This window comes from Rattus rattus, chromosome 4 (genome assembly GCF_011064425.1).
Source record: "Rattus rattus isolate New Zealand chromosome 4, Rrattus_CSIRO_v1, whole genome shotgun sequence".
In the NCBI taxonomy this organism is placed as follows: domain Eukaryota; kingdom Metazoa; phylum Chordata; class Mammalia; order Rodentia; family Muridae; genus Rattus; species Rattus rattus.
The window spans coordinates 14,542,094-14,559,454 of NC_046157.1; the positions used below are offsets into that span (position 1 = coordinate 14,542,094).

Here is a 17,361-nt window from a genome sequence, read left to right on the forward strand (position 1 = left end):
AAATTCTAGTAGTTATACTGCCAGGAGTTAGGCTCTTGGTTTTTAATTCTTTATTATTATAAATAATAAACTGCTTGGGGGGCAGTACATGCACATCATAAACCTGTTGGAGCAGAGATCTTAGCTCCCGGTGTAGCTCAGTGGCGTGTGAGTGCGGCATCGGGGAAGCGTCTGGACAGCTCTGGGTTATCTTCTCCTGCCTCACGCTTTGGGTTCACTGTTAGTGACATAGCCAGCTTCTCGTCTAGCAGGGTGGGCTGCAGGTCACTTCCTTTTCTTTGTACAAACTTGGCTTTAAAATACACATTCAGAACACGCAACATTAATAAAACTAAAACTTCTGGAGAAGTTACTTTATAGCGTCTGTGTGACCCGAGGCCATGTAGCTTCCTGTGTAGTGACAGTCACTGTCCTTGAGAGTCAAGCCACCTGTTGAGGACCTGGCCCTCCTGTGTGTGCCTTCGTCATGTCTTCCTTCTCCAAAGATGCAGACCGCGTTCATCCTAAACTTACTGGGCAGTTCCTGCTTTATAGTTCTGGCTACTGCTTTAATCTTGATTCTCTCATACGCAGAAAAAAAATGTCTGCATGCAGCCCCGCTCTCAGAATCCACTTGTTTCTTCTGAATATTTTATTATCGCTACTGAAATTTTTCCCATGGACTACTAAAAATAAAGAGAGAATAATTATACAGGAATAGAATATATTCTATTCAGAAACAGAGAATGTTTCCATGTAACTGTGCCGTTGGTTAGTATGGATTCCATGTCCTGCTTGAAACTTGCCTGTCCCTCAGGCTCGTGTAGGTCATGGAAGTCTTAGAGCTGCATGAGGCCTGAGAAGAGGCGTCCTCCCATCGCTCGTGTTTAGAGGTTGATGTTTGCTGTGGTAATCACTTAGCCAGGCCATGAATGTTTCTGCAGAGCGGAGTTAGCTCTGTCTGCACCTGTGCCTTTTAGAATTGCTTGGTGGTTCTGTTCTCCCAAGTCTTTGATTTCTGTGTGAAAGCGACCTGGACACAACTCCTCGATTTGGCTTCTTATTTTGTATTGTTAATAAGTGTTTCAGAGCTTGTTTTCCTAGTGAAACCAAGTGTGGAGAGTCTAGACTTTATATGCACAGATGTCCCCCTTCATACACACACACACACACACACACACACACACACACCTGTTATTTTTTTAATAAAAAATGTCTTCAAAATTTTGGAGCCAGAGAGATAGCTTAGTGGCTCAAAGCATGTACTTCTCTTAGGAAGGACCTGTACTTGATTCCCGCACTCATTTCAAACAGTTGAGAAAGGGAAAGTAAAATGTCAAGGGTGATTTCTGATTTAAATAATATGTGGCATCAGCTCTGTGCTTCTCTTGGTACCTCCTGCTCTTACTGCACAAGAACAGGCCGGCCACTTCTCACCCAAAAGGCTGTGACATCTGAGACTCGATATGACACACTCTCTGATTCTCAGATTTTTGAGCATTTTAGAGTTTAGATTTTTCAGATTCTTGGTGTTCAACTAGAAAAGCAGAAGTGTTTACTATTCTGGTCCCAAATGTGTCTGACTGGAGAACTTGTATTAGTAGCTAGACATCCTTGCATGTGGCGGGCTTCCAATGGGCCAGGCAGCGCTTTGCCTAATAGAGCATCTGTTCAAGGGCTCTAACTTGTATTTCATGTTATGTCATCTCAACCTGAGCTTGACTAAAGCTTTCAATTCATAAATTGGAATTACATTCTCTGAGATTATTTTTTTTCTTCTTTTAAAATTACATTAATGAGCTGTTTGAGCCTCTTTCCTGTGATTTATTTATCTGCTATAACTCCTTTTTAAAGCTTCAGCACTGAAGGCCTTTTGACAAACCAATATTTATAGCAGTTTGACGGCCGGATGAGGAGCAGCGTTTGTCTTTGTAACAGCTTGAAGAAAGGCCCTCTCCGGGACGCAGTCACGCACTTACAATCTGGGCTCTTTTCTTGTGCTGGGAACATGCGTCCTGCAGCACCTCCCATGTGTTTCCTCGTCCCATTGACTGGCCATTCACTTCCCATCTGTTTTGCAGTCTTAAAGGAACAGAAGGGGCCTCTTCTTATAAATCTGTCTCTGCAAGTGATAAATGATGCCCTATCTCTTTAAGGGCTGCCTGGGTGGTTTTTCTTTTCTTACAATGTTTCAGCTTTCCGCCTAGCAAAATTCAGAGTAAAATATACTCTTAAAAATAGGAGAAATACAGAAAACACAAAAACAGAAATGTAGAAAAGACAAAATGCTATGAAGTTTTTAAACCATAATTAATTTGATGGAACAGAATAATTTACCAACTTTTTCCTTCTTCTCAAGTAATTGCCTGTGTCATTATATCTTTGAAATGTGATGTTTAGATTTTCTACACTAATAGTACACTGGCAAATGAAATGATTCCTTTTGACAAATACATTTTAGCTATTAGAGGAGAAAGAAAACAATATATCACTAATAAATTAGAATATCAAATAACTAAATTTTTATTACTACAATGTGAGTTGATATAGTTTGAAATATTTTCTGTGCTAAACACATAATAAAATGATTCACAGTAGACGGTTGTAATCTCATGATAGATTCTGTGGTCTTTACTAGAAAAAGATGGTTATGAACGCCGTAAAAGCTGTTGTTGTTGTTGTTGTTGTTGTTGTTGTTGTTGTTGTTGTTGTTCTTTTGGACTTTTTGGTTGTTGGTACATCTAGTCCTGAAAGTATATGCTGTAAAACTTCTAATGTTGGCTTTTCTAAGAATTGAATGTAGCATAGCAAGGCATGTTGGGGCATAACTGTAATCTCACTACTTAAAAGACTGAGTCAGGAGGATTGCCATGAGTTCAAGTTCAAAACCCAGCTGGGCTGCATAGTGAGTTCTAGGCCATCCTGGGATATAGCAAAGCCTTTTTAAAAAAAAAAAAAAAAGAAAAAAAAAAAGAAAAAAAATTACATAAATAATATTTTTCCTTTCCTAGGAAAAACTTTTCCAAAGGTTAAATATGACAAATATTGTCATTTCCACAATTAGCCTACAGAATGCTTTTAAATTATGATTTTTAAGGAATCGATATAAAAAGACCACATGTAGAATATTCCGTTAGACTGTAAGGGTAGCTGTGTGTGAACGTTGTCTACCAAACCTATGCCAGGCTGTAACCCTGCAAGTGCATGCTCCAGAGAGCTCTGAATGCTCTCCTAGACTAAAGGGACGGTGCTGGACAGTAAAGCTGGATAACTGGTTCTTATGCTCACCAGACACCGCCTTAGGAGTAGGATAGAGCCACCTGCTGCACACACCTGATAGAAGTGTCAGTCAGTCCTCTCCAAGTGGGCACCGAGTTACATCTGGTGCTGTGTTGTCACCACCTCATCACCGTCCCCTCCTCCTCCTCCTCCTATTTCTCCTCTTTCCTTTCCTTCTCCTTCTTCATCTTCTTCATCTTCATCTTCATCTCCTTCCTCCCCTCTTCTTCCTCCTCCTTCCCCTCCCCTTCTCTTCTTTATCTTCTTCTTCTTCTTCCTCCTCTTACAACTCTTCTTTCTCTTCTTCCTTCTTTCCCTCCCCCTTCTCCTCCTCTTTATCTTCTTCCTCTTTCCTCCTCCTCCTCTTCCTCCTCTTTCTTTCTTTTTTTTTAAAGATTTATTTATTATATATGAATACACTGTAGCTGTCTTCAGACACACCAGAAGAGGCATCAGATCCCATTACAGATGGTTGTGAGTCACCATGTGGTTGATGGGAATTGAACTCAGGACCTCTGGAAGAGCAGTCTGTGCTCTTAACCACTGAGCCATCTCTCCAGCCCTTCCTCCTCTTTCTTGTGGCTGTCTTTACCATCGTCATCATTGTTTCAAGTCTCTTGTAGCCCAGGTTAACCTTGAACTCGCTATCTGGCTCAAACATGAAGGTGGCTTGCTCTTCTCATCCTCCACTCTCACCTCCCATAGACTACATAAGCTGCATAGACACACTGGCCTCTAACCACAAAGATCTACCTGCTTCTGCCTCCTGAATGCTAGTTTAAAGGTGCATGCCACCAGGATCTGCTCCAAATCCAGCTTTCTTAAGCTTTAGGCCCATAGGTTTCTGTAGTGTTGGAAACTGATCCCAGGCTTCACGCAGGTTAGGCTGCTCTCTACCCGCTGAGCTATGTTCCCAGCCATGGGTCTTCAGCAGACCATTCTCAGTATGGACCAGTAATGTAAGAACTGCTAGGAGAAATCACAATACTGTCCAAATACATACATGATTATTTAATTTGGCTTGTCTAAAGAGAAAATGTATTTCAGGACATAGCTGGGTTTTCCATCCCCAATACAACTACTTTCACTGAGCAGCTCAGCCTTTCTCTGAGTACAACAGAACCAAAAGTTCCAGGTTTTAGACCTGCAGACGTTGACCAGCACCTAGAGTGATACTTCTCTTCATTGTCAAGTAAGACAGACCCATAATCGTTACTAAGAAGCTGAGCTGAAGTTGTCATTATTGTCTAACTACGCTTAGTCTAACAAGGGTACAGACCTAAAGATCAGACTGCTGTGTTCATGCCAAAGTCTTTTGGAGAATAGACTTCAAAATACTTAGAAATTATAGATATAGGGGTAGGTATGCTCCTGATAGGAGTGCTTTCCTTGCCCTACAATGACTTAAAAAAGTTTAAGAAAACTGGTTTTGAAGCCAAGCATGGTGGTGCATACAGAAGCAGGTAGATCTGTGGTCAGAAGCCAGCCGTATTTACACAGTGAGGTCCAGAGCAAACAGGGCTAGAGAGACCCTCTCTAGGGGAGAAAAGAAAAGAATGCTGAATTTACGCATGAGTCACTACTGAGCTACTTGTGTATGCAAATTTGAGTTGCTCTGTTCCTTTCAACCATTCTTCTGGTAGCTTTGGGGCTATAAAATACCACACTTCTAATAGCATTCTTTAATGTCTGAATTAAGTTTTTCTGGAGGCAAAACAGTGAATAAATAATCATGGATATCAATTTTGACTGTAGTTTTGATCATTTTGGTTCTGGTTTCCTATTTCCCTCTGTAATTTCATTTTTCCTTGTTTCTCCATTTCCTACATTTCTCTAGATGCTGAGTTTCTAAGAGCATCTCTATAGTACAGTTGTGCAATAAACAGCAAATGTTTTCAGTAGCAGTGTGTGCATTCCATAAAACTAATTCCCAGCCCTTGAGTGAACAGCCCTTTCCTGAAGAACTTCACCCACGAGGTGTCTGTCCTAAAGGTGGCGTGGAGTGCTGGTGCAGCGTGGTGTAAGGTAGCTGTTAAAAACACCACAGCTTATCCAAGGTTGATTTCAGTAAATGTGGCAGTGCTTTGTGTGTGCTTCTTTGTTCGCGCTCTGAGCTGATTTTAACCACTGAGGTGACCTCCCCCAGGTCAGGCCTTCCGTCAGTCAGTGTAGTCACAACCCAATTACAGATTCGTCTGAACTTGGGACCTGAGGTATCCAAAGACTCAAACCCACTGAGGACGAGGGTAAGGAGACCTGTATGTGTCGTCTGGAGGGAAGAGAAGAGGAGGTCTGTCCGTCCATCTTTTGCCGTGGCTGGCACTTTATGAGTTGAGGATTATAGGAATATTCATGATCCAATCAAGAAGCACAATGAACTGCTGTTTGAGACGGCTCATCTTTAAGTAAACATCATGTAAATGGAAACGAGACTCCTTATGCGCTGTGTGTGGAACTGTGCAACAGTAGTTCAAGCCCTTGACTTGGTTTAATTCATCAAAAAGGCCACAGATCTTATAAGAATTCTCTCATTGTTATTTACTCCAGATATTTAAGAGAAATGGGAGTTTGCTTTACAACTAGCCATGCTGATTTATCTCCTCTCTGCTTTTCACCAGAACGTATCCTATTTCACAGAAAGGGTAATAACACCCTCTTGCTCTTTTCATTTGGCAAGCAAACCTCGTATGTGTTTCTAAGTCAGGAGGGTGAGCAGGACTCATCCTTAGCACTGAGGCCTACAGGATTGAAGGTCAAGTTTGAAATAACTGCAAAAAAGTGGACATCTCCTCAATCAGAAGTGAGACTTAGCAAGGAATACTGCTTTTTCTTTTTCTTTTTTCTTTTTTTTTTTTTTTTTCCCCTGTTCTGTGTAACAGGTGTGGTTTTCGTAGAACTTGATTTGTAGACCAGGCTGACCTCAAACTCAGAGATCCACCTGCCTCTACATCCCCCAGTGCTGGTATTAAAGTTACGCGCCATCATGTCTGGTTAAAGAATGCTTCTTAAAGGAAGAATCCCTTGGGGCTGCAGAAAAAGGCTCAGCAGTTAAGAGCAGAGGAACATGCCTCCATTGTTGGTGGGATTGCAAGCTGGCACAACCACTCTGGAAATAAGTCTGAAGGTTCCTCAGAAAATTGGATATTGCACTACTTGATGGCCCAGCTATACCACTCCTGGGCATAGACCCAAAAGATGCTCCAACAAAGACACATGCTCCACTATGATCACAGCAGCCTTATTTATAATAGCCAGAAGCTGGAAAGAACCCAGATGTCCTTCAACAGAGGAATGGATACGGAAAATGTGGTACATCTACACAATGGAGTACTACACAGCTATCAAAAATAATGACTTCATGACATGCATAGGCAAATGGAATGAACTAGAACATATCATCCTGAATGAGGTAACCCAATCCAGAAAAACACACATGGTATGCACTCACTGATAAGTGGATATTAGCCCAAAAGCTCAGAATACCCAAGATACAATTCACAGACCACATGAAGCTCAAGAAGAAGGAAGACCAAAGTGTAGATGTAACAGCCCATTCTCCTGTCCCTTCACACTAGTCCCTATCACTACTAGTAACTTAAGAACTTTGTGACAAGGCAGTACCATGTCCTGATATTACAATTTTAAACATTTTTTATAAAATCATAAGTTTTTAAGAAAAACTTAGAATTTTCTGTATCTTTGTGTTAAATAGTCCTTTAGTGTTTATTTAGGGAAAAATAATTTTCTAAAAATTAGATTTTTCTTTAGAACTTACAGAATTAGATACCTGCCCTGGTGGGGTTTCGGTATCTTTTTACACAAATAGCTCTTCTGACCTGTCTCCTGTGAGCGACACTCCTTTGCCCTATACCTGCAGATAGTTGCCCTTCTGAGGCCATTACTGATAGGGCAAAAATTGGCAAACTGACCCTGTGGCTGCCCAGTTGCAGTCAGATCATGTGTGAAATAAAATTAAATTTTCTTTCTGTGTGTAGTATGGCATTCCCAAGTAGACTGCAGCCGGGAGTGGCTAGGTTTGATGAGGCTGGACACGTTGGTGCCATGCTGGACGCCTTGGTTGGGTCTCCCTCCTGTGTGCTACTCAGGCCAGCTGAGGAGTTGCTGGGGTGTTTATTGTTTGTTTAAGTTTGTATGAAGACCATGGTCATCTCCTCCTGAATTGTCATGAGATAATTTGAAATGTTCTTTCTTTTACCCTTTTAAAGAATGGTTTAGCTAATGAAGTGCTTGTATATGAAACTCTGAAAAATACTCACTTAAAAAAAAATCACCTGTTTTTAAACCATTGAATGGATGTGTTTTGAAACTAAGACTGGCTTCATTTGGGAAATCCAAAACTGTTTGCTGGTTTGACTGCTAATTAAGAAATGAAAGCTGGGCTGGGTGACAGCTGTGCAGGCCGTTAATCCCAGCACTCGGGCAGAGGCGGGCAGGAGTTCAAGGCCAGCCTGGTCTGCAGAGCAAGTTCCAGGACAGCCAGGGATACATAGAGAAACCCTGTCTCAAGAACAACCAAAAATATGAGAGGAAGCAGAGAAGGAAAGAAAACAAGAGATGGAAGCCCACCAGAAAAAAAAAAGTGTACATTTGTAGATTGAAGTCTAAGGGCCAGCAAGATGGCCCAATGGGTATTGTAGTGTGCTTCTGTGTTGTAGTGCTAAAACACTGAGTGAAAACAACTTCGAGAGGAAAAGTTTATTTTGCTTACACTTCCAAGTCACATTCATCACTGAGACTGAAGCAGGAGCTTAAAACCATAGAGGAATGGAGTGTGGCCCGCTGGCCCGCTGGCCCGCTGGCTCGTACTCAGTTTCCTTTCTTTGTACAGCCCAGGCCTACCCACCTACCTAAGGATGGTGCCACCCACAGTAGGCAGGACCCTCCCACATCAGTCATCCATCAAGAAATCTCCCACAAGGAATTCTTCAGTTGAGGTTGCCTCTTCTCAAGTGACCCTAGGTTGTGTCAGGCTGACAACCAAGATAAACCACCACACGTCTATCCTTGTCGGCCTGATACCCAATCACATCCCTTTATAGGGTGGCGTCGCCTAATGTTCCTGGATAACTCACCTGTTACTTTCTATTTTAAAGCATCGTCTTCCTGGCTAGGGATGGTTGAACATTCTCCTGACGTTGTTCTTTCACTGTGGTTGTTGAGTCGGAAGGTCTGACAGTGCAGCCCAGGATAGCAGTCAGCTCATAGCCTCCCAAGTGCTGGGTTACAGACCTGAGCCACCGTTTCCAGTTACTCTTTTAATTCCTAAAAATAGCCTTAATATTTCTTTGGTAGAGCTTCAAGGATATACAAATACATCTATGTGTAGGTGTCCATGGCTTACTTTAACAGTTTCCCAAAGGGGTCTGTCAAGCATGTCTCCGCTCCCTTCCAAAAAGTGGCTGCCTGCTGCTCTTCTGATCCACTGGGACATGGACCACGGGAGGCTTAGCGGAAGTGATTCCTCCCTCTTCCTCAGCAGTTAACATTCTGTAGATGATTTAATGATAAGGGATTGCCTCTAATAATTTCTCATGCCTTTGAAAGGTAAATGTGTTTGTATTTATCCCTTTTTATCTCCACAGAGAAAGTTAGAGAAATTCAAGAAAAACTTGATGCTTTCATTGAAGCTCTTCACCAGGAGAAGTAGATGGTGTCAAGTGAGTAATTCTGAGACTGGGCACACCACATGCTAAGCTTCTGAAACCTTGCCTGGTAGTTTATGGGTCTATGACATCGAGTTTGCTTCTCTGCTGTGTGATCCCTGTGACTCTCCACACCAGCCTCCTGTGTGTTCAAACCCTTTGATTGCCTCTGCCTCACCTAAAACCATGCTCTAGAGCTCATGTCAGACAGAGCCAGGGTGAGGAAAGGTACTTCATAGTTAGGATTGTCTACATCAAGGTGACTTGTTTGCTTCATAGAAACGAGCCTCTGGGCTTGTCTTCATCTTGCCCTCATGCTCACAGTAGGTACTTGTGTGTTAAATATTCAACCTACCCTCATGCTCACAGTAGGTACTTGTGTGTTAAATATTCATCGTACCCTCATGCTCACAGTAGGTACTTGTGTGTTAAATATTCAATGTACAAGGCTTCTTTATTAGCTTGACTAATAATTAACAATTAGTAATTGTTCCTAATCTGCTTTGTTTTCAAAATTTAGATAGGCCTTCTTCCTATTTAAAGTCATTTAAATAGCATTAGAATTTGTTACTCTGAATATAGCTAATTATTAATTATCACTAAGGAATTTCTATCAGTAAGTCATTGGCTTATATTGAAGTTGACATAAGAATTCTGTTTTAAGCTGTTACTACTTATTTAAATCTTTTATCACTGAAGAGCTTTGGTGAGTGGACAGTTCCCTGCCTCATGTCCAGTTCCTCCCAGGATAGAAAGCCTTTAGAACCAGGGGCATTGTGTTTCTCCACCACATAGGAAATGTGCTTAGGAGAATTAGCTGGCCAGGGAGGCACTATTTGATTATACATTGTTCAGTACAGTATCCCAGCAATGAGTAGGGGAGGAAGGGGCTAGGAAGCCTTAGAAGAGAGGCCAGGAAGCTCACTAAACTGGTGAAGTGCCTGGCATGCAAGCTGGAGCAGTTGAGTGCAGTCATCAGTGCTCACATGAAGGGCCTGGATGTGATCTCAGTGCAGGGGAGATGGAGGCAGGATCCCTAAGGCCCTCTGGCCAGCCAGTCTAGCCTAAGGTGCTCTCGGGGAGAACTGGGTCTCATGGCACTTTGATTATGGAATGACATTAAATGAAGAAATCTATGAAACCCCGTTAAGAATAAAAGCTATAGAGGGATAGCTCAGTGGTTAGGACTGCATGTCATTCTTGTAGAGCACCCGTCAGGCAGCACCCACCTTCCTGAACTCCAGCTCCAAGGGATACCACAGTCTCCTCCTCAGGCACTGGACTCGTGTGCATACACATCATTTTTAAAAATAAGTCAGAGAGAGAGATACAAATATATTTACACTAGATGAGGAAATCTGAAGCCAGCTGGTATCTTACAGAGTAGTTTGAAGACGCTAATGTAGCCTAGTCAGTATAGTGTCTAGAGTTGTTCTCCCTTCCTGGACATACCATTGTTTGTCTGTCTGTTTGTTTTCTTCCAAAGGCAATTCTGAGGTGTAGGCTGTGGTGATGTCTCTATATTGGAAAGCCCTGAGAAAAGAAGCCATCCTAATTTTCCTAATCTACCTGTCTGAAGTCCCTAAGGCCTTTCTCTCCCCCTTTGCGTCTATGCCTCTAGAGACTTTCACAACATGTCTAAATTGGACAGTTGATCTACTTCCTACCTCAAATATCAATTAGTGGAGTGAATCTGGAGAGGGCAGTCTTGCTTTAGTTTGACCATGTTGTAAAAGTTACCTAGTATCTTAAAGAATAGCTCCTCCTTTGTAATTTCAGTACATGTAGAGTGCCTCCAACTAACTGTGTGACTTTTCTATGCAATCGTTCTAATGCTTTAAGAAAGAAGTCTATAGAGTGTGTGTGTGTGTGTGTGTGTGTGTGTGTGTGTGTGTGTGTGTGTGTTACACTCCAGAGTAGAAACAGGCACTTCTCTAGGCCAGCCTGGTCACCATAGCAAATTCTAGGACAGCCAGGCCTACATAGAGAAACCCTGTCTCAAAGAAAGAAAAAAAAGAGAAGAAAAGAAAGAAATGGATTCTGGGATTGGAAAGATGGGTCTGCAGGTAAAGGAACTTCCTACCAAACCTGCTAGCCTAAGTTCAGTCCCCAAGACGCACAAAATGGAAGCAAAGAGCTGACTCCTGCTAGCTGTCCTCTGGCTTTCACACCCACACTGCGGCACAGGTGGACACATACAGCCATGTACACACATAAATGATAAGAATTATAGTTTATGTTTATTTACATAGTATGTTTGATAAAATTGTGCTCCTATTTTATGGCTGATATAGATAATTTTAATAAATGTAGTAGATTTGAACAATTAAGTGTTAATTTTACAATTACGCTGTCAGAAAGTTGCTAAAGTCTATCCATGTCTTGCCAAAGCTAAATTTATCAAATGGGTTTGTTCCTACAGAATCCTGCTCATGTTAACACCTCTGCGTACATTTGAAGAACGAGAACTTCAGCCTTGTCCTGCCTCCTTTTCTCCTGTTCTACCCTTTTCAGTGCAAAATAAAGTCATAGGGTAAAAGTAATGTATGTGTGGTACAGGCACTTAACCCGCAGCTGCCGTGGGAGCAGAAGAACTGAAAATGGCATCCACCTTCTGTGTGCTTGTGCTGACAGGAAACATTGGGAAAACATAGTTGGCATGGCCTTGAGGCTTAGTCCTCAAAGATAAGGAAGTGGCTCTCTCGAGTCTTATTTGTGGTGGCACTAATGTGACTCATTATGGGTGTTATCAGACATTTAATGGTAGTTGCTTTGGAATAAAATGGTACTTTTTTAAAAGGCGTCACTTGTATATGACAAGACCACGGTACTGCTAAGCTGTCGTGTCTATGGTGTTCTGTATCCAGGAACACTTTGGCTGTCGTAATTCAGTTTGTGTTGACCACCTGAAGAAAGCTGGTTTATAACAGAATGCTTCAGGTGGGTTAGCTTGGGTTGGACAGGCCAGTGTACATTCAGTGAAAAAACATCCCCCGTCCATCGCCAGCTTAGACACTCGCCCTGGAAGCCAGCCGCAGCAGCGTACAGTGAACTGCTGCTTTTGCACTCTGTATCCATTTGCAATTAGTTTGTTTTGAACATTGTGTGCTCTTGGTCAGACTTTCTGGAATAGTAGGTCTCTCCTGTTGACACAGCCATTGGGTTATGACACACAGTGCAGAAGACTAAAGGTCACCCGTTGTTGGATTTTCTGTAGTGCGCTATCAAATGTCTGCACTAGGCATCAGGGAGAGGCCACACACAGCCCTCAAGCACTATTGTAGATAAAAATGGTTCTAACCAGTGGGAGAATGTTCACCCACCCCCTCTTATGGCTGAAAATTCTGTTTAATCCATTGCAGTTCAGTTATAGTAATAACTTCATAGTATTTTTGTGTGCTTTATATAAAATTATATTTATATTATATTTAAAGCAAAGTGTTTCTCAGTTGCCCCCTCTTTCATCAAGGCTTTCTGGTTCTGCTAGAAGCGTCCAGTGCTGCAGCTCTTACTTACACTTAATTTATAACCAGTTTCCTTGGGATTGTTTTTGTTTATGACTCCCTCAAAATCTGACAGTGTTTCAGAAACCATGAATTCAATGAGTACTTTATTTAAATTATCAGTAAGACGCTTAGGTATAATTCTCGGAGCTACAAGCAGCATCCCTCATTCCCTAGGATGAGTGCTCAAGTTGTTTAGATGTGGAACAATGGTGAACAGAAGCTCTAAGAACCCTGCGCTGGTTCATACACCGTTAGGACATGCTCCTAAGCCCGTGCTTCTCAACCTGTGGGCCAAGAGCGCTTGGAGGGCCGCATGTCAGATATGATTTGTAACAGTAGCAGAATTGCAATTATGAAGTAGCAACAAAATAATGTTATGGCCAGGGTCACCACCACACAAGGAACTGGCTCAAAGGGTCACACATTAGGAAGGTTGAGAACCACCGCTCTAAGCCGTGCTAGCCTGACTGGGATGGAGGTCCTGGCTGAGGCCAGCAGGAGAAATCTGCAGGTTTCTCCCAAGCAAAAGTCTTATGTTAGGCATCAAATCTCTATACTTTTTTTTAATGGAAGAGAATTTGTATTTCTTTGAGGGGATCAAAATTTAAAACTTCAACCTAAAACTACATTACCAAAAACCCCTGTCATTCTTCACCCCGTGGGTTATTTGTAACCTGGTCTCATGCTGACTGCCCCCACCTGCTGAAAGCTGGGTGTTTATGAAATGCAGAAGTTATGGAAGGATAAAATTGAATCCCAGCAGCAGACCCTGTGTATCATGTCTGCATTCAGGTGCTCAGTCTAGGCAAGTTAAATTCTGACTGGACAGGAAACCGTTTGCAAAGAATGGAGTGGGTGAATTTTTCTTTTTTGATACAAAATTTTATTTGGAGAACTAAGGGATTTTAAGAAGATCATAAGCAAAATGACTTGGTCAGAATGTCAATTATAAATCCCCAGTGTGGACAGCATGAACCACTGGAAGCAAGCTTGTCACCCCAGCCTCACACGCGGCAAGCTGCAGTTGGCTACGGGTGTGGCGTGCAGTGTGCCTTCCTCGTAGTCTCCCCTCCTCAGCGGCCGTTTCCTCCGTTTCCCAGGCTATAGTCAATGGGCTCCCCAGATTACTCAGTGACCAAATGGAAAGGGACAGTGTGAAAGTGAGCGAGACTCCCTAACTGTAAAGTGTGGAATGTCACAGGCAGGATTCTGGCAGCAGAAGCAGGACAATCAGGAGTTAAAGGCAAACCCGAGCTATGCAGGGACACCCTGTCTCAAAATCAAAAATAATGAAAGAGTGTAGGCTCAGAAGGCAAACTTCTTATCTAGTTAATTTTGTATTTATTTATTTCAGATGTATTTATCTGATAAACGTATCTTTTCTTTCCGATCAGTGAGATGATGGTACTGGTGTATATCCATCCTCTCCGCTGCTGTGTGGTAGATTGTCTCACACTGTAGCAAATGGAAATGTGCTTGAAAATGTGCTTTCCTTCTAAGCGATCATGGCCACTTGGTATCTAAATACTTCAAACGTAACCATGTCTCCACTGTGCACTGTGAATGGACTTTGTATTATTTTTAAACCTTACACTCGATGTAAATGTTACTATAACTTATATCTGCCTGTGCTTGATCTAAGGTCATTTGTGTAGATGGGTAATTAAAGGATACTGAAGTGACATCAGAATTCTATTTTGGAGAGTATCTTTTACATTTTATGTATTTTAATGAGGGAGAAAGAATCCTTCGTACTTAAGGTCATGATTTGGCCCCATAATATAGCCAAAATCCTTGATCTAATAAGCTTTCAAAGTGGCTTCTCTCAGAAGGCTTAGATTTCGGGTGGGGATTTAGCTCAGTGGTAGAGCGCTTGCTTTAGCGCAAGGCCCTAGGTTCAGTCCCCAGCTCTGAAAAAAAAAAAAAAAAAAAAAAAAAGGCTTAGATTTCACCGATGTAATCCATGTTCAGCTGATGCTTTTTTTTTTTCCTGTGTTGATTTTTCTCAAAACACTTTGGTATTTCCTTCAGTAAAATATAAAAAAGAACACAGTTTTTTAGCTACACCATGCTGCTGTAGCCATTGTTAACGTTCATGATGCCTGAGATGTTCGGTCCCACACAACACCTGCTAAGGGGTGCTAACTAGCAGGCCGGGTGGAAACTCTAAAGATCGCCTCTATCCGTCCTGATTAAAAGCTCCCATTCCCGCTTTTGATTGCCGATGCGCTTGCTTCTAAAGTAACTACGGCGTGTTGAGCGCTCCTACAACCTTCACTTGCCTGGCTGAAGTCAACACCAGAAGGGTCAGAAGTCCTTAGAGTCCCTGCAGAAAGATCCATGTCTGGTCAGTGAGCATAAGAGCCTTTGTTTTACCTCAAAGATCCATGATCAAAGAGCGTAGGAGCCTTTGTTTTACCTCAAGCCTTCCTCCTTTCTGTGATTCAAGTTCCAAGTCACACTTCCAAAGTGAAGAGCTTGGTTACTAAGATTCAGTTTTCTTTTAGCATATTCAGTTAAGGAATCAGCATAGTTACAGTGTGCTAAGGGTAACCCGCGGTGGGGGTTGGGGGGTGTTCATTGAGTTTTACAACAGTTGCACACTCAGCTTGTGACAAACATGTTGAGCACAGGTTCTACACTATCTAGACTACTGAGTAGACATTTCAGAACATTTCAGAAGGGTAAGGCAGGAACTACAAACTGGTGGAGGCTAAGAAGTAACATTGTAAAGACTGTTTAATTAGATTATCTTTAGCCTGAGGAACACACCTCCCAAACTTACTGGTAAGAAAAGCCTTCCTCATGAGTCATATTAAATTGTTGTCCTGTGGAAGAATTGAGCTACCACCTTGAAAATTGGAAATGTGACCAGGTGTGTTGGTTCTCGCTATAATTCCAGCACTCAGGAGGCAGAGATCAGTAGTCCTCCATAGGTTTGAGGCCAGCCTGGGCTACATGAGTTCCAACATAGCCAGAGCTATATAGTCAGACCCTGTCTCAAAAAAGTCCAAAGCCAATCAGAGCTGCATGGCAGCCTGTCTGAAAAGAAACAGGAGGGGTGAGAGTGTACAGAATCAAGTCACTGACAAGGAGATAACTGTTCTTTACTATGTTTGAATCAGCTCTCCCAGACCTCCTGGTGGTAAAGAAGTGTTGCTGTTGTTTTTATTAGTAGTATAAGCTAAGACATGTAAATTGATTCCTGTGCACGTATTTGAGATTGAAAACACGGAAGGAAAGACCAGAGACCCTACCAAAGACCCAGTCACCTCATCATATTTGCTGCAGAAACCTCCCAGGGACAGGTCCTCTGCCCACTACTGGTGATGGGTCTGGTGCTCACCCCTGTGTGCACTGAGTCAGAGAGCGGCAGTCCAGAAGTCAGGATTTCTGTCTTGTAGCACTTACAAATGCTCATGAGACCCCCAAGGTTTTGTGAAGGGGTTTGATAGGGATGTTAACTCCATCTTCCTGCTGTACCTCTGGGCCCCTCACCTTCCTCTCCAGTGGCATGCCCTGGCTTTCATGTGCAGATATCTGCTAACCATTTTGAACTCTTCTGAGCCCACCCCTACCCTATCCCACATCCACCCCTTCCTCCCCCAACCCCCTCTCCCTTTTTTTTTTTCTCCCTCTTTCCTCCTCTTCCTTCTCCATGGTGCTGGAGAACAACACTTACCCCTGAGCCCTACTCAGCCCAAAGTGCAGGGCTTACTGGTCTCTTTTGGTTAAGAACATGTTTGTCTTGCAAGTGTAAAGTGACAGTGTCCACGCAGACAGTAATGAACCTACCACCAGACTCCTGGAATGCCAAATACATATAATTTTCCCCCGTTATTTATAGACAGCAAAAGCCAGAAGTCAACCATATTAATGCTTCAGCAACACACACAACTCAGGGACAGTGGTGAACCCACCTCCTCACTGAACAACGCAAGAGTAGGAGGTACCTGGCGTGTGTTAGGAGAAAGGCCTGTCAAAGGTTGAACTAGGCTCAGCACTGCAAAGGGTCATGCAAACTAGCCGTGAGCAGTGTAAGAACCATCTAGAACTCTTCTGCAGCATCTCATGGGCGGCATCCAGTCAAAGGATGGTGCTCGTGAACCTGGATTGAGAATACTCAAACCCAGAGCAAAGAGTCCAACACCCCTGGGGCTTTGTAACTTTATCCCTAGCAGAACTGTTCCATTATAGATGGGCAGCAGTTTGTGACTCTGACAAACTAAAGCTCAGAAAGCCAGTCTGATTCCAAACCCCTTTTCCTCTACAAAATGCTTTGAGGAAATGCGTGTGCGCAGTGTTGGAAGCTCCTTGGTACATGATACACAGAAATCGCAAGGTAAGCTCGCCATTTAAACAGATGCCTCAGAGAAGTCACCAAGAAGCTGGCCGTGCTGCAGGACCAGTTCTCTGCAGAGGTGTGCTGTGGCCGCAGTGGACAGGACTCAGGTTCTGAGGTCCTGTCAGCCCTGGACCTCCTGTGCTATGGTTTCCCTTCCCCGATGAATCTCCATGTCTGTCTTCCACAGATCTTTCTGAGTTAACCTCTTAAGATGCAGACTTATTTTTATCCCAGTTTTTTAAGTCTTCGATTTTTTTTTCTCTCTCTCTTCCATGGTGTCAAATTTAGCTTCCCTTAAGTTACTCATTTTAGTTGTCTTTTTCTTACTTAAAAATCTTAACTTTTTTGAAAGAAAAGGTGTTAACAGAAGCCTGAACACTTTCAACTAAATTATTTCCAGAAATCATATAAACCCTTAGTTCTCCTGCTTTGAGAAACGTCGAGTTTCTCAAGCCTTAATATGGAAATGGCAATTTTTCCTGCCAAGACTCTCAGGAGTATCTTTCAGACACTTTCAGAGGCTGTCCTCATAAACACAAAGCCACTCCCACTTTTATGCCTCCCGATTCCTCTTTCCAAACATCCTGAC

At 42.6% G+C, this 17,361-nt stretch overlaps 1 protein-coding gene across 4 annotated transcripts in view; it reads left to right on the plus strand.

Annotated features, from left to right (window-relative positions):
- The window catches only part of Opa1 (OPA1 mitochondrial dynamin like GTPase), a 77,899-nt gene extending 63,782 nt beyond the window's left edge, over positions 1 to 14,117 (plus strand). For all 4 annotated transcript variants that reach the window (XM_032900055.1, XM_032900057.1, XM_032900056.1 and 1 more), the window contains 2 exons: positions 8,862 to 8,936; positions 11,344 to 14,117. In XM_032900055.1, coding sequence (XP_032755946.1) covers positions 8,862 to 8,926 — 65 coding nt within the window. In that variant the 3' untranslated portion in view covers positions 8,927 to 8,936; positions 11,344 to 14,117. The remainder of the gene's footprint in view (positions 1 to 8,861; positions 8,937 to 11,343) is intronic.
- Positions 14,118 to 17,361: the final 3,244 nt, after the last annotated feature.